The 21,773-nt window shown below is 42.0% G+C and overlaps 1 protein-coding gene across 1 annotated transcript in view; it reads right to left on the bottom strand.

The window, feature by feature from the left end:
* The window catches only part of KIAA0586 (KIAA0586 ortholog), a 311,131-nt gene that overhangs the window by 32,096 nt on the left and 257,262 nt on the right, over positions 1-21,773 (bottom strand). The window contains exon 30 of the mRNA XM_030214301.1: positions 8,655-8,720. Coding sequence (XP_030070161.1) covers positions 8,655-8,720 — 66 coding nt within the window. The remainder of the gene's footprint in view (positions 1-8,654; positions 8,721-21,773) is intronic.

Below are 21,773 nucleotides of genomic sequence, written 5' to 3'. Positions count from 1 at the left end.
TTGTTTCTTCACCTTCAGATCCTCGGACACGAACATCCCAAGGTCTGTCTCCTGAGTCGAGCTTACTAATCTCTCCCCTCCTATCTGGATAGTATCTGTCTTTCGGGTTTCTGCACCCTAAGTGCATCACTCTACACTTCTTGGCATTATTATGTCATATTCTTGAATGTATGATTTACTTTCCTATTGAGTACTGTACTTCTTTTCTTTGCTTTTTATTTTTGATTGTAAACCGCTTTGATCTGCCTGTCAGTTAAAGTGGTATATCAAGCCATGAATAATAAATAAATAACACTCCAAGAAGAAATGGTTTGGGAACTTACCCAGAACATAGTGGCCATCCTGGAAGATTATCTAAACTGCAGTCTTCCACTGACGACATAAAAAACTGCCTGGAAGGATATTTCAATAGCAACACTATTTGAAAATGTTTTGTTTTCACTTTTGTTTTTTTGATGGATTCAAACTAATGTCAGATCTGGGGATATGTGGAGGATGGTGATTGAGTAACTCTGGCATCTTCTATTTCAATGGCAGCCATGTGGTGCAGGTTTGACTCAGTATGTGGAGAACACAATCTCCTGATACTGGAGTTGAGAAGTATAGTTAAATATTTTTTACTTTAGGGTGGAATTTTTTTTTCTGTTTTAACCTTTTTCTCCATCTTTTAGGGCCCTGTTTACTAACACGCATTAGCGGTTTTAACGCACCTACAATTAGCACACTGGCTAACTGTTTAGGTGCCTATAAGGATATTGTAGGCGAGTACATGGTTAACACACGTTAAAAATGTTAACACGCCTATAACGCGGCTTAGTAAACAGGGCCCATATTTTGTATAACAAGGATGGTGCTATAATCAATTATTAGTCAAGTTCAGAAAGGCACCTTTTGTTATTGAATGAATGTGTGATGAATGGGGAAAGGGATGGGATTTGACATATTGCCTTTCTGTACTTACAATCAAAGCAGTTTACATATTATATACAGGTACTTGTTTTGTACCTGGAGTAAAGGAGAGTTAAGTGACTTGCCCAGAGTCACAAGGAGCTGCATTGGGAATCAAACCTGGTTCCCCTGGTTCTCAGGCCGCTGCACGAATCATTAGGCTACTACTGAGGTATTCCAAATCCCAATTTTTATAAATTGTTAAGTTGTGACTTCCGGTCATGCGGTGAGCGAGGCGGCAGCAGCGGCTTGAGGCTCCGGGTGTACCCGCTCCAAAACGATATAAAAATTGCCTAAAACGGCGAACAAATTCCTCCGGACAGCCCTCCATTCGAATACCAGACCACATGGAAAAATATTTAGGTAAATCACCTACCGAGATGGCGCAGAAATCCAGCGCGAAGACACGGGGCAAGGTAGCGAGCGGAGAAAACAAGATGGCGGATGTGGCGCCGCAACCGGCCCCAATATTCACAGATCAACAGTTAGAACAAATAACGGCGGCGGTGATCCGTGCCCTGAATCCCCGTTGGGACGCTTTGTCTGAGAAGTTAGAAACTATACAAGTTGGGCTGGACGGCCTAGAAACGAGAACTGGCGATTTGGAAGTGAGAGTCTCCGCGCTGGAAGACGATTCCCGCGCATGGGGCCCGGACATTACGCAACTGAAAAAACAACTCGCAGAACAAGCTGAAAAACTAGAGGATTTAGAAAACCGCTCTCGGCGCAATAACATCAGGATCGTAGGGATCCCAGAGAGAGTGCCAGAGCGGAACCTGACTGATTGGTTAGAGACATGGTTATCAAAAGAACTGGCGCTAACCGATTCCATGGGCACTATGACTATCGAAAGGGCACACAGAGTGGGAAAGAAAATGGAGAACTCACAACGCCCGAGAATAGTTGTGGCAAAAATTTTAAATTTTCGACATAAAGTGGAGATTCTTAGAGGATTCCGTTTAAAGAGAGACAATTTGCGTTTTGAAGGTCAACAAATAATGATATTTCAAGACTACTCACAGAAGGTTCAAGAACAAAGGCGAGCATTCCATCCGGTTTGCTCTGAACTGGCCAAAAATAAAATAAAATTTGCACTCATGTACCCGGCGCACTTGAAGATAATGCACCAGGAAAAGTGGCATCATTTTCAATCGGTTGTGGAATCACGGGCATTTATGTCAGAAAATAAACTAAGCAGCGGGACATAGATGGACTGTCCGGAGGGCAAGAATATTTGGTGATGTATGTAATGTTATGCCTGTAAAGTATTACTCTGAGACAACAAGGAGCGGGGGGCCCCTCGCCGACTAAGGGAGTCTTAATCCGTGGGTAAGCCTACGGAGCAAAGGGAGCAAAGAGGGGGGAAAAGGAAAGGGATAAGGGGGGGAGGGATAGAAGAAATGTCGGGGATTCAAGTAAGGAAAGATAAAAGGGTTCCAATAAGAAGATTACAGAAAGTAAGAGGGAGGCAAATTAGGGGCGAAAGACTGAGGCTGTTGGAGCAGAATAAAAACACACCAAGACAAGATGCACAAAATCACACAATGAATATATTTGGTGGAGACAGGGGTAGAAGGTCAATACAGAAGAATGGGACAAGTTTGTTAGGAAATCATACACAACATATGTTATGCCAGCCAGGTTAATCACATGGAATGTGGGAGGCATCACCTCCCCCATAAAGAGGGCGAAAATATTGACGGCTTTAAAGAGGCATAAAGCTGATATAGTATGCCTGCAGGAAACAAGGCTTACAGACCTAGAACATGCCAAATTGCAAAGGCTCTGGGTGGGAGAGTGTTATGCGGCTTCCCCACAGGGGCGGAGAGGGGGCGTAGCAGTCCTATTTCGCAAGGGGTTGCAATATAGGGCCAAATTGTTGGCAAAAGGGGATCAAGGGAACTATATTATAATACAAATATGGTTGCAGGGCATTGAATTTGTTTTGGTGGGAATTTATGGGCCTAACCTCTGTGATCCAAAATTCTATAACATGATAATAGGCCAATGTCTTGAATACCAGCCAAAGCAGATCGTGGTGATGGGGGACCTTAACATGGTCGCAGACCCAGAACAAGATAGCACTAATCCCACATCCTGCCACTATACAGGTCAACGTATGCAAGAATTTGATAAACTCTCCCAAACTTTGGGGCTAATTGACGCCTGGAGAACACTGCACCCTGGGGAAAGAGATTATACCCATAGGTCTAGAGCACATGGTACCTTGTCTCGACTAGATTATGTTTTGATAGACCGGAGAATGTTCCACCTAGTAAAAACTGCAACTATAGGTCCGGAGGAGATATCCGATCACACTCTGGTTTGGGTGGACTTGGTCATGCCGGCAGACGACATGGGGGGCAGAGGTTGGAGGTTCCCAACATATTTATACACAGACCCCAAATTTAAGGCTTATATAAAGGCCAAATGGGAAGAGTATGCTTTGAATAACGATATACATGCACACATACAACCTACGCTATTTTGGTCAGCCTCAAAAGCAGTGTTACGGGGGGAGATAATTGCATACACTAGCCTGAAAAGGAAGAAAAGAGCACAAGGTATTTTATTACTTGAAGAGCAGATGAAGAAGGCGAAACGCGCACATATACAACGCCCCAATCAAGACTCACTAGACACACTGAAGGCTGCTCAGATAGCACTCAATACGCTGCTGCATGACCAGGAAAACAGATCTTTGCTCTATTATAAATATAAATTGCAGAGATTTGGAAATCGCACAGGGAACTTACTGACGCGGGTAATAAAAAACTGGGGAGGTCCTAGAACGGTGGCAGCCTTAAAAGATAATAATGGTAACATTACAACATGCAGGAAGGAGATAGGGCAGCTATTTACTGACTATTTTTCAAATCTTTATTCTGTAGAGCATGGGCCGCAGGGTACTCAACTTTCAGAATACTTGGCCAAGGCAGGGTTGGATAGGATTCCCCCAGCAGGCTTAGAAACATTGAACGGCCCCCTCACATTGTCAGAAATCCAAGCAGTTGTGAAATCCCTAAAGCAACATTCTGCCCCAGGGCCTGATGGCTTTACGGGGGAATACTATAAAATGCTGCCCCCAGGTGCGATGATACCCTTATTGGAGTTTTATGAGGAAGTGATACAGGAGGGAACCTTCCCTAAATTTATGAATACGGCACATATTACATTAATACCAAAGCCGGGAAAACCACCTGAGGAGGTAGGCTCATATAGGCCCATTTCCCTACTTAATTTAGATGTCAAAATACTCGCAAAAGTGCTGGCAGAAAGATTGGCTCAATGGCTTCCCGTCCTTATAGGGCCTGAACAGGTAGGGTTCGTCAGACGCAGACAAGCAACCCACAATGTAAGAAAGCTTCTAGTAGCAATGGCAGCGTGTTTGGAGGCTAGAGACTCGGCCATGGTGATCAGCTTGGATGCTGAAAAAGCTTTCGACCAGGTGCGCTGGGATTGGCTGTTCCAAACACTGGGTCATATGGGAATTCAAGGATGGTTCGTGAAAGCAGTAGAAACCCTATATTCTGGCCCAGAAGCGAAGGTGATAGTGAATGGGATAAGTGAGCCGGCGTTTGCCATTGGGAGAGGGACGAGACAGGGATGTCCCTTGTCCCCCCTATTATTTGTAATTGCACTGGAACCACTGCTCCGGACGTTAAAATTTGCTGCAGAAATAGAGGGAGTTCCAATAACAGGCCAGGAAATAAAAGCCTTGGCGTATGCTGATGACTTATTACTAACTCTGACTAATCCAGATCACTCCCTGGACAAATTATTAGACAGCATAGGCCAATATGGCCAGCTGTCAGGTTTTAAACTAAATAAGGGCAAATCGACGGTCCTCGTCTTAGGGCCGAAAACTAGAACTCTTACCGAACACAGATTGCCATTACAGTTGGCACATAGAGAGCTCAAATATTTAGGAGTGTATATTCCCTCTGATCTTACTACTTTGTATGAATCTAATGTCCGTAGGCTTATTAGAGGAACGGAGGGGAGATTGCGGGCTTGGACTCCCTTGCCTCTCTCATTGGGGGGAAGAATTGCACTGTATAATACGATGGTAATACCCCAGTGGGTATATGTATTGCAAACATTACCATTGTATTTGAAAAAGACAGATGAAAGACAATTAAATGCTATGCTCCAACGTTTTCTATGGAGGGGGAAAAGAGCACGGCTTCCCATAGAAACACTTCAGATCCCAGTGGAATATGGGGGGCTGGGGCTCCTTAATCTTAGATGGCTAAATGTGGCTTGTGGCATGAGACATGTAAACGACTGGTTTCGGAAAACACAAGAATACTCTAACACAGAACTAGAACAGAGATTGACATCAGGGGTTCACTTTAGTAACTACTTGCATGTTACGGGGGCAAGAATACCAAATTTATTGAAATCAACTCAGATAATACAGGTAGCCAGGGCGGCGTGGAGGTGGATATGTAAAATGCACAAATTCTCTACAAAAAACACTCCATACTTACCGATTTGTGGTAACGTAGCATTTCCTCCAGGGCAAATGTACTCAGTCTTTCGCAGATGGGATGAGAAAGGCATAAAATATATATTACAGGTAGTTACAGAAGAGGGCAGAATGAAACCATTCTCAGACTTGCAGGCAGAATTTGCCCTGCCGGACAGAGATGCATTTTATTATGGACAACTACATCACTATGTATCATCCTTGCCCTGGGAAGATCTGGCAGAGGATGTTCAGAAAGAACTGTCAACAGCCTTTACATTGGGGGCTCAGGACAAAGTGCCCCTTTCATTTCACCACAGACACATAAGGGACACAATGCCAGAACTGGACTATGGTAAACTAGTCAACTCCTGGCAACAAGACTTAACTTTAACCATATCATCGGAGACCATTAAATCATACATTTTGTCTATCAGAAGCAGATCGGCCTGGCCAATACACTGGGAGCAACAATATAAATTTGCACTTCGGCTCTATATTCCACCAAGACGGGCCTTTCATATGGGGCTCTCCCCTTGGGGAGCATGCCCAAAATGTGGAGGCGGTGGGGCAACTTTAGGCCACATGTTTTGGTCGTGTGAAGGCATATTCAAGTTTTGGGAAACCGTGGTGCAATATATTTCCAAACTATGGAAGAACAGATGGAAATGCGAACCGGCACTACTCTTTGGACAGCCAGATTTGGGACACCCAATTCCAAAAGGATATAAAATGTTTATCAATAAAGCAATCATTGTGGCACGACAAGTTATATTGCAGGAATGGCTGACAAATAAATACCCCACGTTATCGCAGTGGCGGACAACAATGATGAGGATGTTACGCTTGGAACGCATTGGAATAAAAGACATGGACTCGGATGCAGGAGAGGAATTGCAATTGGTGTGGTCACCTTTTTGGAACACTATGACTCCCGCAGCCAGAAGTCACTTATTGAATCTATAAGACTACCCGACTGATAAATTACAAGGACATTGAGGGGAAGGTTACGGGAGAAGTTGGGGGAGGGAATGAAAGGGGATAGGTAGGGGGGAGGGCAGTGGGAGGGCAATGGGAAGAAACAGGAGACTTGATGATGGAATAATTAGCAGTGGATCAATGTTACGTTGTTGTATGTGTTTATTATTATCACTGAAACAGGAAGATGCTTGTCTTATAACAATGTTCACTTTTAAATCAATAGGAACTGTAAAGAAAGAGAGCTGATTGGGGGGGGGGGGGGGGGGGGGGGGAAGGAAGGGGGATAAACTGAAGAAAAGAGAAAAGAAGTGAGAATAATTTTGACAAATTGGTAATAACTGATTGCATTGGTTAAAGTATTATGAGTGTACATTGTGAGTTAATAAAGAGATTTAAACATAAATTGTTAAGTTGTTTGAGGAACCTGCTCTACTTTAAAACAATAGTGGCAGAACATGTTATAGTTGATAGGGATTTTTCTGCTATTCCATAGTTTGTTTGGTAATTGAAATCTCCCATTATTACTGTGTCACCAAATGTTAGCCTCCCTAATTTCTGTTAGCATTTCACTGCCTCTTCATCCAAGTACACTGTAGTGTACTCCCACTCCTATACTGTTCCTCATCACACATTGTATTTTGTTTCTTGAAGACTTCTCCTCTTTGACTCTATTTCATCTTTTATATATAGCGCCACAATTTCTCCTATAATTTTTACATAATTTGTACCCTGGAATTACTGGTTGCCCTCTGTGAGGGAGCGAGTGGAATAGCAGCAGGTGTCTCCAAGAACACTTCCTCACTGCTGTTGCAGCATAGCCGCCTTACAGCAAGTGGTGCTAAACCAGCCATGTCAGAGTGAGCATCGGGGTGTTAGGCTGTCAGTCCAGGAGGAAGGGGCTCAACAGTGAGCAGGAAGTAAAAGCCCTCAGCAGAACAGAGAGGCCCTAGGAGGAGAGAAGCTGCCCTGCAGTATAAGGACTCTCCTGCTTAAGTGTAAGCTACCAGAACCTGGCTGAGGTAAGCCAAGTTTTAACTCTAGCTTTACAAGAATCCTGTTCTTGAGGGCTGGCTGGAGCCAGACCTGTGTTTGTGCAATCCTGCAAGTGGATGTATATACTGTGGGTTTGGGACCTGCCAGCTACAGACCTGGGTGAAGTTTGCTTTTGAAACTAAAAAGACCTTATTCTTTATTTACTGTACCTGTGAGGTAAAAGGGATCAGAATTTGTTTAATAAAGAGGGTCTGCTTCATGTTTATTCTTGCCTGGCTGTATTTTATGAAAGCTTCCCACTGCAACTACACTCACACTCTCCTTCCACCAGGTCTGTGTGATGTATATAATGTGTCATATCCCAGCTTTCCAATTTTATTTTTTAGACTCTGGCATTCTTGTACAATTTAAAGTAGGGTTTATATTTTTATTTTCAACCTGTGTAGCATTTGATGGTGGTAATCTGGAACAATTAGGGCCACTGCAGCCTTTATCAAAACCTCTACATTGGAATATTTTAAGTCCAGTATCTTTTGAAGATATCTTACTCTAAACAATGTGTTCTTAACTGTTGTTTGCACTCAAGATCTAGTTTAAAATCTGCTCTGTCTCCTTTTAACATGTTAGCACCAGCAGTCTCGTCCCACCCAGTCCTTAACAAATCTAAATACTCCTTTCCTGCACTATTGTCTCATCTATGCATTGAGACTCCAGAGTGCTGCCTGTCTCTGGGTTCCTACATGTGGAATAGGGAGCATTTCTGAGAAGACTTCTGAAGGTACTAATTTCAACTTCATTCCTAAAAGTTTACATTTGTCTTCCAGAATCTCTCTCCCACACTTTTGTAAGTGATCAGTATCCCATATGTACCATGACAACCAGCCCCTCTAGCACTGTCTAAAATTCCACCAATACGATGCATGAGGTTCGCCATCTTCACACCAGGCAAGCAAGTTACCAACTTATCCTCACAGTCACCTAGATATCTCCATTTCTAATGATCAAACCGCCAACTACAATGGTCAGCCTAACTTTTCCATCTTGAGCATGTGCCCCTGGAGAGACAACCTCAGTGCAAAATATGATTAAAAGTACCAACACCGTGGAACATGGCAGCACATGATGATTTTCAGATGGCCAATTTACATATGTAAATCAATATTTATTTGTAGAAATGGCTTTGAAAATTGATTTCTAAGAAACAAATTATAATGGATCTCAAAGAATGTAGCTGAGTGGTTAAAAAAATCGTATGTCTTACCTGAAAGTAATGAATGAAGGTACGCATTGGGTTCAATGACTGTCCGATCCAAGTCTCCTCGTGAACCTGAATGATATTAATTACGAACTTAATCATTCTCTTTACTAAACTTCTTCAAGTTTAACATATATAGTGAAACAAAATACTTAAGGACATAATAAGTGCCATACTGGGTCAGATGAAAGGTCAATCAAGTTGTGCATCACAAGTATCTGGCAGGATCCCAAGAAGTAAATTCTCCTTTAAATCTTAAAACTTCAGCCTGACACATCCCTTTTCTCGTCCCTCTTTTCCAAAACTATGTGCCACAGCCAATTCCCCCTTTATGACGTCATTGCTTAGGGTTACCAAGAGGGGCATAATCGAACGAAAACGTCTATCTCCATGGGCGTTTATCTCCGAGAACGGGTCCGTGAAGGGGCGGACCGAACCGTATTTTCGCAAAAAATAGACGTCCATGTTTTATTCGACAATTTGTGAGCTGGGCGTTTTTGTTTTTCAGCGATAATGGAAAATGAAAGCGCCTAGCTCAAAAACGAATAAATCCAAGGCATTTGTTTGTGGGAGGGGCCAGGATTCGTAGTGCACTGGTCCCCCTCACATGCCAGGACACCAACCGGGCACCCTAGGGGGCACTTTTACAAAAAAAAAAAAAAAAGTTAAAGAGCTCCCAGGTGCATAGCACCCTTCCCTTGTGTGTTGAGCCCCCCCAAATCCCCCTCAAACCCCACTGCCCACAAGTCTACACCATTACTATAGCCCTAAGGGGTGAAGGGGGGCACCTACATGTGGGTACAGTGGGTTTGGGGGGGGGGGGTTGGACGACTAAGCATTAAGCAGCACAATTGTAAAAGGTAGGGGGGGATGGGCCTGGGTCCACCTGCCTGAAGTCCACTGCACCCCCTAACAACTGCTCCAGGGACCTGCATACTGCTGCCAGGGAGGTGGGTATGACATTTGAGGGTGAAAATAAAAAGTTGTGAAACATCATTTTTTGTTTTGGGAGGGGGTTAGTGACCACTGGGGGAGTCAGGGGTGGTCATCCCCGTTTCCCTCCGGTGGTAATCTGGTCATTTAGGGCACTTTTTGGGGCCTTATTCGTGAAAAAACAGGGTCCAGGAAAAGTGCCCTAAATTCTAGCTACAAACGCATACTTTTTTTCCATTATCGGCGAAAGGCGCCCATCTCTGTTCGGGTGATAACCATGCCCCAGTCCCGCCTTCACCACGCCTCCGGCACGCCCCCGTCAACTTTGTACGCTTCCGCGATGGAGTGCAGTTGAAAACGTCCAAGTTCGGCTTTCGATTATACCGCGTTATTCGTTTTTGTGAGATAAACGTCCATCTCCCGATTTAGGTCGGAACTTGGGCATTTTTCTCGTTCAATTATAAGCAGGCAAGTGTATAGAATCAGGAACCCTTGGGTGTAACAGTCACCAATTAGGTTGAAAACAGGATACTGGGCTACATGGACCATTGGTCTGACCCAGTATGACTATTCTTATGTTCAAATGCAGCTGTGATTCTGATTCAAGCAATATGACCATCTCAATTCATGAATCAGATCTTTGTTAGGTGTAAAACTTGCCTTTAGAATGGGAATAACAGGAAAGTTGGCTCTCTTACTGTTGCTCCCCTCTGTTGACTCGAGAAGTTATTGCTAACAGTACCTTGTATTGTACAATGTTTCAAACAACATATAGTATTAAAGAACTGACCTTGTCTTAACAACTAAGAAAAATATAACTCAGGAAGGGAAAGCAAATATACAACAGTGAAATATGCTTTTAAGGAAGGGATTCAGGTTTCATATTGTGGTTTTAAATAAACATATTTCAAAATTAACCAGGTCTTAAAAACATTACAAATCACATCACTGCTATGCAATATGGCTAGAAAGTAAGCTAAAACTTCCAAACCTTTTTTCATACCCTAGACCCATTTACTAGATGCCTAAAAGCGCTGGTGTTTCCATCTAACAGACTAGTCTAAGCAAGCATACCAGGGTTTTCAAGTGAAAAAAATTCCACTGTGCCTATAAAATAGTTGACTATTTGAAAATAGTTTATCCCTGTATTGTAATTACACCCATGCTCTTTTGAGGTATTTCAATATTACATACTTCAGTTAGAAAACAATGGCCCCCTTTTACTAAGGCACGCTCACGTTTTTAGCACGCGCTACAATTGTAGGCGCGCTAAATGTTAGAGACGCCCATAGGAATGCATTGGCGTCTCTAACATTTAGCGCGCCCACAATTTTAGCATGCGCTAAAAACGCGAGCGTGCCTTAGTATAAGGGGGCCAATGGATACATGTTTATCTTTATTGAGAGACTCTATATACTGACCTTGGTAGACAAATCAAAGTGGTTTATTAAAGTCACTATAAAATAGGGAGAGAAAGTTGCTACAAAATAGGAAGTGCAGATTTCAGAAAGAAAGATAATAGATCTCTGGTAGCAGCAATTACAAACTCACTCATGACCTTGCGGATGTTCAAAACCTTTCTTAAATTTCTTGAAATAAGTCTCCTAAGATACAGCAGCAAAGCATACCAAAGGGTCAGTGCAAGAAAAAATAAAGCTGAATGTTTAGTACAGCCATGCCTAGCTGCAATCAATAGCACAATCACAAAATGACATTGCTCTTGTGAGCATAAACATAGTAAACAAACATAGTAGATGACGGCAGAAAAAGACCTGCATGGTCCATCCAGTCTGCCCAAAAAGATAAATTCATATGTGCTACTTTTTTATTTGTACTGTCCTCTTTAGTGCACAGACCGTATAAGTCTGGCCAGCCCTATCCCCGCCTCCCAACCACCAGCTCTGGCACAGACCCTATAAGTCTGCCCAGCACTATCCCCGCCTCCCATAAGCATCTAGTGGTAACGTATGGAATCAGGAGATCAGATCGATCAGACTTAAGAAGGGAAACCTGTGTAACAGGCTCTGTGGGTCATCATAAGAACTTTGGGAGCCAATGTGATTCTTTAAGGAGGGATGTAAAATGGTCACATTTACATGCATGTGAAATCAATTTGACTGCCATATGCTAGATTAGCTGTGAATGACAAATTGATATAACAGGAAGACCACTGTAAAGTGAGTTACCAAGTTACAGTAGTCCAATCTGCTTATCAACAGAAAGACCAGAGTAAGAAGAGAAGATGCATCTAAAAAGGTGCATATAAGACAAATAGGCAGTAGAACTGCAAAACAGGAGCATCACATTTGTTCCCCATCCTGATTTACTTTTTCCAAGGAACAACGATCAATGTTTTAAAATTCTCTGCAGTGCTGGCAGGCTTGAAGAAGGGACAGTTTTGATGTATTTTTCATTTTTTATGGCGTTGAGATTGACTCGCAAAGCCTTGGAGAAGCGGGGAACTGAAGTTAAGATGGCATTACTTTTGGTCTCACTGGGTTCATCGATAAGCTCCCTTTGGCTCAATGAAATTGTGTTGGAAGTGTGGGAAGTGGTGTAAGTGGCATTGGATGTTAAACTGCAGAAGTTATAGGACAGAATTGAAACTGCACACGAGCATCTAGATAGCACGAACTTAGAACTGGATGCGTAACAACATTGCATGGGAACGCTGGAAGCTGAAGTGCGAAACATGAGCCGAGATATGGCTAAGCTTCGACAGTTTTCAACAGATAGAGTGCAAGGTAGATGACTTTGTCTCAGAAACTCCCAAGAAGTGCAAGTTTTTACACTGGGCTCTATGATGCCTGATGTTTTGTTGGAGACTCTAGAGACTTGGATTTCAAAATTTTATGCTTGCTTTCTTTGGAAGTTCCATTTAAAATAGAATGGGCTCATCAGCCTGGCTCGGGGTCTGGTGTGTCTGTGAAGCCTAGAGTGATTGTCTTTTGTGTGGTACACTTTGCACATAAGTAAGATATCCTACAAACTCTTTGAAGTGGACAGAGTCTGGAATTTGAAAATAAAAAAGTCTTATAATTGCAGGACTATACTGCTACAGTGCGTGCTGCTTGGAAACCTTTTGATCCATTGTGTTCTGAGTTTTTTTTCTCCAAAAGATTTCATGTGCTCTGCTTTTTCCAGTGAGACTTCGAGTTAAGCATTATGGCAAGACTTTCTTTTTTTTTTTTTTTTACAACAGTGGAGGCAGCACAAACTTTTCTACAAACTATTCCAGCTGGAAAGGGCATTTAAGATGCTGCTACTGTGAGCTTTGATTTTCCTTTTCAGCATATTAGATTGTGCCTTTCTTTCTGTGTTATTTTATTATGGGGCCATTTTACTAAGCCGCGTAAGCATCTACGTGTGCCAAAATGGAGTTACTACCCAGCTACCACATGGCTCTTGCAGTAATTTCATTTTTGGCACGCATCCAATATGTGCATCCAAAAAATAATTTTTCATTTTGGGACACGCGTATTGGACGCATGCCAAGTGGCATTTGACACGCGTAGGTCATTACTGCTCGGTTACCGTGTGAGATTTTACCGCTAGGTCAATGGCTGATGGTAAGGTCTCAGACCCAAAATGGACGCGCAGCAATGGGTTGGATGGGTTAGAAGATTGAGGGAGGTGGGAGGGGGAAGTAAACCTGCTTGATGACTCTTGAAAGTTTGCAGAATTTGCTTTGCTGTTTGTACTGTGATGTCATCTATAAAATAAATTGAGACAAAGTTTTGTATTAATTCATAACAGGCCTGTTACTGAAGAGTGGTTATGTTGCTATTACTGAGATGGAACCAGAATCAGACTTTTTTTGTATGGTGACTTCTATGGGGGAATGCCCTAATTCTGCTCTCACCTATAACTGCATGAGGAATGATTTTATGGATGCAGAATATGCGCTTGTATTTAACATTGACAGAATGGGTCAGGAGTCAGTGTTTCTTATATTAGACCACATAATTTAACTTAAACAATTTCTGTTAAGTATAACCAATATTGGCAAACTTTTTATTTTGTTTCTAGTGGCCTGGAAATATAACTTGTGTTCATTTTTTGTTTTAGGACAACTGCCTGTTCAGTGTTCTGAGTGAGGGGATATCCTCACCCTCCTCCTTGACCAGAGTTCTCAAAAGGCCTTCTCATTTGGATGGCGGGGGGGGGGGGGGGGGGGGGGGGGGGGTAGTAGCATCTCATCCCTCACTTCAGGCAGCAGTCTGCCTAAAGCTGCTGCTGGGTGTAAGTGCTGCCACTGGAAGGGCCCAAGAAGAAAAACAGTTATACTTGGAGGAACTGCTGCTCCTAGGGGTGAAGAGTTAGAAAAAAAAAAGTATTGCCTGTTTGGGGTGTGGAGGGGGATTAGAAACAAATGCTGTTTGAGAACACTTTTTTTTCTATTCACTGAGCATGGACATCACAAGGGAGTGAATTAGCACCTTTCATCAGATCCACAAAATTGGTAAGCGGTCTGGGTCATAAAACATATAAGGACAGGCTTATGAACCTCAACATGTATACACTAGAAGAGTAGGCAGAGAGGGGATATGATAGAGACGTTTAAATACCTCAGCAGCGTTAATGTACAGGAGGTGAGCCTTTTCAAATGAAGAAAAACCTCTGGAATAAGGGGGGCATATGATGAAGTTAATAGGCTTAGATTGAATCTAAGAAAATACTCTTTCACGGAAAGGGTGGTGGATGCATGGAATGGCCTGCCGGTGGAGGTCATGGAGACGAGGACTGTGTCAGAATTTAAGAAAGCATGGGACAGGAATGTGGGATCCCTTAGGAAAAGGAGGAGCTAGTGGTTACTGAGGATGGGCAGACTGAATGGTCTGTTTAGCCCTTATCTGTGATCTCATGTTTCTATCCTGCCATGGTCCCCATACTCGCCTCCTAAATTTCTGTCTAATTATTTTAGGCTTTTTAATACTGTCTATTTTGAAGTACTTTATCTGGCATTTCCCAGTCAAGTGGCTACTGGCCAATGACTAGCAAAAAGGACAACTTTGAGAAATTAGTTTGATGTGCTGCTAGAATCAAGCATTGGCAAAAAAGTGTGCCCCAAAATAATAAAGGTTGAAAAGCACTAATACAGGTGACCAAATGGACATTGGCTGCAAAAAAAGAAAGAAAAAGTGCACCAACTCCTAAGGATTGAATTAGAAGAGTCTATGTATTCAAGAACAGATTGAATAAAATAGGTGAAAGAACTGACCCCCGCAGCCAGGGCTGTGCCGATGCGGTAAGCGGGGTAAGCGCCGCAGGGGGGCGCCCACCTGACGTCAGAAGAAGGCGGACACTGAGGGAACCAAGAGCGCGAAGGGAAGGGAGACGTCGGCAGCGCTCCGCTTTCACTGACGCTGCTGCGACCGGAAGTAAAAGATTTAAAGGCCCCAGGGTGCGGAGGAAAGAGCAGAGGCATGGATGGGTGGGCAGAGAGACAGGCATGGATGGGAGGGCATGGATGGGAGGGCAGCAGCAGGGCCCAGGGAGAGGACAAATTGCTGGAAGGGGAGGGGAGAGAGGAGGATTGCTAGCTATGGATGCAGCAGGGAAGGGCAGAGAGGGACAAGGATGGACATGGGGGCCCAGGGAGAGGACAATTTGCTGGAAATGGAGGGGAGGGGAGGAGGATTGCTGGCTATGGATGGAGGAGGGAAGGGCAGAGAGGGACAAGGATGGACATGGGGGCCCAGGGAGAGGACAATTTGCTGGAAATGGAGGGGAGGGGAGAGAGGAGGATTGCTGGCTATGGATGGAGGAGGGAAGGGCAGAGAGGGACAAGGATGGACATGGGGGCCCAGGGAGAGGACAAATTGCTGGAAATGGAGGGGAGGGGAGAGAGGAGGATTGCTGGCTATGGATGGAGGAGGGAAGGGCAGAGAGGGACAAGGATGGACGTGGATGGGAGGTCAGGACCCAGGGAGAGAGAAGAAATTGCTGGAAATGGATATAGAGCAAGAAATGAAGAAGAAAGGAGGAAAGTAAAGAAATAAATGGAAAGGAAGCCCTGGAAATGGAGTTAAGAGGACAGATAGCAGCAGACTCAGATACTGGGCCAGCATGATCGGAAAAAGAAAGTCACCAGACAACAAAGGTAGAAAAAAATCATTTTATTTCATTTTAGCATTTGGAATATGTCCACTTTGAGAATTTACATCTGCTATCTTATTTTGCAATGTATAGCAATTTGTTTCTAAGAATATTGCTGACAATTCCTGTCAGTGTAGCAAGTGGTGAGCGATCATTTTCACCGGGGGGGGGGGGGGGGGGGGGGGGGGGGGGGGGGGGGTGCGGGGGGTGGTGGGGGGCGTGATCATTTTCACGGGGGGGGGGGCGCCAACTGATAGTCTGCAGGGGGGGCGCCAGAGACCCTAGGCACGGCCCTGCCTGCAGCATCCCACACGGTAGCAGATACTTTTTGTAAGGAAGATGAGCTGAAGCAAACACAGTAAGAACAATTTGATCTTAAAAAAAAAAAAAAAAAAAAAAAGAACAGAACCATTGTAGGACAATGCCTCCAAGTCCTCAATCCCTCAAAATGGGCCAGTAATAAAGTATTTTTTATTTTCTACCAAATCAAATAATGCTTTAAGATCCAGAGAAACTATCAGTGCAATCTTACCCCTACCTAGGTATCCACGTAGTTTCCTCAATAAAGCTGCAGAGTTTCAGTACTGTGGAACTCCCAGAACCCAGACTATCTGGGATACAGTAGGTTCATTTTACTAACAAAGTCTTGCAACCAAACAAGCACTGCCTTTTCTACTAGTTTTCTTAGATAGGGTAGACTGGATACAGGCCTATAATTACCAGGCATAGAACAGTCTAGGTTTCTCTTTTTTTAAATGGGTTTCACCACTGCAATCTCTAAAGGAAGGTTACCTGTGACATTTGAATTTAGTATGTTGAGTAAATAGGGGTAAAGATCCTGGAGAGGATTTTTAAGAGCTTAATGGGGATAGGATCAAGGGCTGAGGTAGTAGGGCTAGGTTTTGTATGAAGCTGACATAGGAAAAAGGAAGTAAATAGGTTAAACATATGGCTTTTCCTTTTTTTTTTTTTTCATATATACACACACCCCACTGATTTTAAAGTTCAATAAGACTGATGGAGAGATTAACCAAACATCTATATAAAAGCATAATAGCAATACCACGTGTCATGGACTTAGAATTTATTCAAATTTGATGTACTGCTTTTTAAAAACCTCAAAGGGTTTAGAGAAAATCTTCTAAATTACAATTCACCCAGATATCAATGCTATATAGGTGGTTCCTGCCTTCATCTTAATTTGTAAAAATATCATTTTCCTTCATGTTTTTACGATCTCTACACAAGCAGCATCTCAGTATACTGTGATTGGCTGCAAGTTGAACATGTTGAAACTTCAATTTCTATGCATACAACACTATGCTTTACATCCTTTATAGATGAGAGACTACATTTGAGACCTACTGAGCAAAGAGGTACCAAAAGTGGGGTTACAAATAACAGAGATAAAGGATATAAAAGTTTGCAGAGGCAACTTTCATTTTCGAAAGTGGTGTGTACTATAGGGTCAACAGAATGGGACTATGCAATTTTTTTCACAACTTTGATGTTTTTCATATTCTATAGCCTAAAACCTGCAGGTACCTAAAGTGGGGTATGTGATTTCTAGGGTTAATTATTGAGAAACGTTTCTCACTTTTTAAAGACATAATTAGTCCACATGAGGCTGAAATTTTACAGGATTATACAGTTGATATCAGTCTATCCTGTTGTACAAGTAAGTCACATACCCCAGTTTTGGTACTTTTTCACTCAGTGGATTGCATTTTATATAAAAATACTATGTTCTTCATATGTTTGGGAGCATAACCTCTGACCCCTGCTGAGCCCTATCAGAGAGCAAAGAGGTCAAGGAGTAGGCCTCTTTGACTGGACGCAGCAGGGGTGCAGAAAGCAATTGCAAGAGATCAAAAAGTTCATTGGATGCAAAAGCCCCAAAGCATAAAGAAAAACACATTTGTAAATAGCATTTTGTTTCCACAGCCCAATGTATATCACTGAATAATCGGGCTATGCATCCAAGCCTCAGTATTTTAGCACAGTAAATATGTTGTCACCTACAAAGAAAAAGTGTTTTTCTTCAAATAAGTTCATTCTACAAATAACGGTCTCAACAGACCAGTTCCAATTAATATACTTTGTAAATATATTCATTTAACCCTAGAACGCATATTGGGGGCCTTTTAGGCCCCCATGCTTACATTTTTGCTATTATCTGCAAAATTACTTTAGTTAGAATTTTGAAACTCAAGGTATTCCTCAAGTATGTCATTGTTGATAATATCCAGTTGTTCATATAATTTTTTTTCATAGGCATTATGGTGTAACAATGCTTGTTTGGTGAAAACTACATCTGTACGAATTGGGGGCCTTTTAGGCCCCCGCTGTTTTTATCATGTTCTCAGAAGTGTTTGTGTCTCAAGTTACTTTATTTGTACTCAGTAATGCTGGTGGAGGGGCCAGGGTGTGGATAATAACATGTGAGGATGTCATGTGATTTTTGGAGGGAGTGATAAGGCCATGACATCACCTCAGGTCCTCTGAACACTGAGGACAGTATACACTGTGAGCTAATTGCTGAAGGACCTGTGATAAGATAAGCTGTTGAGAGGAAATCTGTTTCATTTTCTAACATCTAGTCAGCAATGGCACAGTCTTCCTCCAAGTGTCTGACTGACCAAGAGATTGAAGCGATTATGTTTCAAAGCGATGATGAAAGTGAACTATCTTTGTCTGATGAAGAATATCTGCCACCAGCTAATCAAACATCCTCATCCAGTGATTCTTCTGATGATGAAGAAGTGAATCTAGTGGATCCTCAAGAAGTGATAAGTAGAACATCCAAAACGAATGTTTTTGGGACAGTAATCCTACATTAGTCGGACGTACTCCAATACACAATATTGTGAGACAGGCTCAAGGAGCTGTGGGAAGTCCCAGTTACTTTACCCCTAAAGATGTATTCTGTACTTATTTTTCTGACAATATTGCAGAAGAGGTCCTATTATGTTCAAACCTAGAAGGAAGATGTATCGCTTCAGCAAAAAATAAGTCCTGGAAAAATATCTCAAAAGAGGAACTTTATGCATATATTGGACTTTTCCTGCTGGCAGGGAGTCAAAAATCGTATGATGTCCCAATACGAGAATTATTTCTGGACCCACTTTCTGATCCACACTATAAGGCGACAATGTCAGTGGGCAGATATGAGGAAATTAGAAGGATCATTCGCTTTGATGATAAGCGAACTCGTGCAGCGAGGTTTGAAACAGACAAATTAGCCCCTATCAGTTATATCTGGAACATATTTATCAAAAATTGCACAAAACTTTACAATCCTAGTACTAATGTTACTGTAGATGAGCAACTTGTACCGTTCAGAGGACGCTGCAAATTCATACAATACATGCCCAGCAAGCCAGCCAAGTACGGTATAAAAATCTTCTGGATGTGTGATTCTGCAAATTATTATGGCATAAATGGCGTAATCTACTGTGGCAAAGAGGTTGGTGCACCAGTACAGAAGGATCTGGGGTCTGAAAAAGTCAAAACTCTTGCTGTTCCAATATTCAATTCAGGTAGAAACATCACCATGGACAATTATTTCACCAATGTTGAACTAGGCAATTTTCTGCTTGCAAAAGCTATTACACTTGTTGGTACTATAAAGCAAAACAGACGAGAAATTCCAGCAGCACTCAAACACAATCGTCAGCGAGCACTTTATGAGAGTGTCTTTGGATTCAATAACAAAGCGACTTTGGTATCTTACAAGGCAAAGAAGGAGAAATCTGTAATTTTACTCAGTACCATGCATCACGATTGCAGTGTTGACAGCAATAACCAAAAATTGAAACCAGAAATCATCCTGCATTACAATGCAACAAAAGGAGGTGTAGATAAAATGGATGAGATGGTGGGAGAATATTCGTGTAAGAGGCAAACAAAACGATGGCCTGTAGTACTATTTTCAAATATGCTTGATGTAGCAGCCCTAAATTCATTCATTATTTATACAGAAACTCATCCTGAATTTCATGCACAGAGGAAGGACAGGAGACGCTTATTCTTGAAGGACCTTTGTCATGAACTTGTAATACCTCACATGATAGAGCGAAGCGACTTGAAATGCTTGCCAAAGAAAACTAAAGAAGCAATGAAACGGTGTGGCGTACAGTTTCAGATTACTCCAGAGCCAGGAGAAAGAAAACGAAAGCGTTGTTTCATGTGTCCAAGAAACATAGAGAGGAAAACTGAGCGATATTGTTCCACTTGTAAGGAAACTGTTTGCAAAGAACACTCTTCTGAAAAAATAACATGTCAGAATTGTTTGGAAGACTAATATAATAGAAAAGAAAGTTAGAATAAAAATGTAGCTGCAGCTAATTTGCTATAGATTGCTATGCATTTTTGTGTGTTTTCATGTCTTTGCGTGAAATTTGGGAAAAAAAAAAGATTTTTTGGTGTTTTCTGTGAAAAATTATAATTAAAATGTTGTCCACTATTCATATTTTATTGAGCAATTTTGAAATAAACTTGTGAAAGTTATTTAAGTGTGTTTTTCTACATTATGTGCATGGGGGCCTAAAAGGCCCCCATGACGTTAATATGTATATTTTTAACGTCATGCGTTCTAGGGTTAAAGACAATGGGCTTTACTAAAGAATGATTTTTTTCTGAAGGCACAGAATAGGAAAAATATTCTTCCATAACAAGGTTCAACATTTTTTTACAATCTTATTTGTTTTCCCAAGTGAAATCCAGTTATAGATTAAGCTTGAGAAATCAGGCTAGGAAACCTTAGCACTTTAGCAATAATAAGCTATTTACTGGTGAGTGAGAAGGCCAAGAGACTGACAATACTTGAAATATGAAGTTTTCCAGAAATAAACATTTGTAATGAGAGATTCCCTAAGCTGCACTGCCTGTCCATACAAAAGCATATTCAAACTAGTTTCAATTCTCACGGATACATTCTGGTAGTCACCTGGTGGTTCCAGAACTTGGGCTATTTTCCAACCTAAAATCAAGGCAACAAAATGTATTTCATTTATGCCAAGAGAAAGGCTGAAAAATTATCACTTCCATCAGTAAGACAATAGTTTCTTCCTGAAGCACATACTACAAGGTCTCCAGAACCATTACAATACTTTTTATAGCCATGTGCTTTAAAAGTGTTAAAAAGCAAATCTAGCAGAAAGGCAAGATGGTGGAAGTTTAGGATTCACACCAACCTTCAATTCCCTTAAACCTTTTACCCAATACGCTTTTATTACTTGTACCAAGATGGTTAAACACAAGGGGAAGCCCCAAGAGTTTCTTGAGCCAATAAATGTTTATGGCTTCCTGTGGCCCCAGGATCTCCAACAGTGAATCAATCGTTATGTACTGAAGTAGTTGCAACAGAAGCACCACTCCTTGGTGAAAAACACCTTGGAGGGTATATAGTGTGTACAGTGGGGGAAGAAGCCAACTCCTACCCTAGTAATGAAGCAAGATAGCCAGTTATTGCGGCCACTACCCAGCCATTAACACTATGAGCATGAACGTGGAATAGCAAATAGTCTAAAGATAGAATTACCTTATAATATTCAGGATGCCTCATTGAAGCATTCAAGAAACGATCTGCAAGGAGATCCTACAGGTTTAAAAAGAAGTGTTCTCCTTTTGGTGTGCTTGAGCTGATCAAGATCAATTTATTTGTACAGTAGATAGAATATTCTCCTGCACCTTTCAAACTTGGGTCTGAAGTCCAATTCTGTTGGAATTCACTTAAAAGCCATAGAAGTATCATAGATTGCTCAATGGACTGAGACAGAATTAAAAAGGATTTCTCATAGTTTTCGAAACCCTAGATATTGAAGGAGAAATTTGTTGTCCTTCTGAAGATCTTCCTGCTACTAGCCAAACATCTAAGTACAGAAACATGAAAACTCCTTGTCCACAAAAATGAGCTACTTCTACTGCTAGGCAATTTGTGAAAACTCTTGATGCAGCTGCTAACCTGACAGAAGATTCCATTGCTTTGCAGAGTGAAGCCAAGAAATTTCCTGTGGTGTACGCAAATCAGAATTTGGGTGTGTGCATCTGACATCTAGTAAGCAATGGTTTCACTGATCAAAAGCAGGAAGA

This window comes from Microcaecilia unicolor, chromosome 9 (assembly GCF_901765095.1).
Source record: "Microcaecilia unicolor chromosome 9, aMicUni1.1, whole genome shotgun sequence".
In the NCBI taxonomy this organism is placed as follows: domain Eukaryota; kingdom Metazoa; phylum Chordata; class Amphibia; order Gymnophiona; family Siphonopidae; genus Microcaecilia; species Microcaecilia unicolor.
The sequence above is the reverse complement of the archived record's forward strand: the minus strand, read 5'-3'. Positions and strand labels throughout refer to the sequence as shown.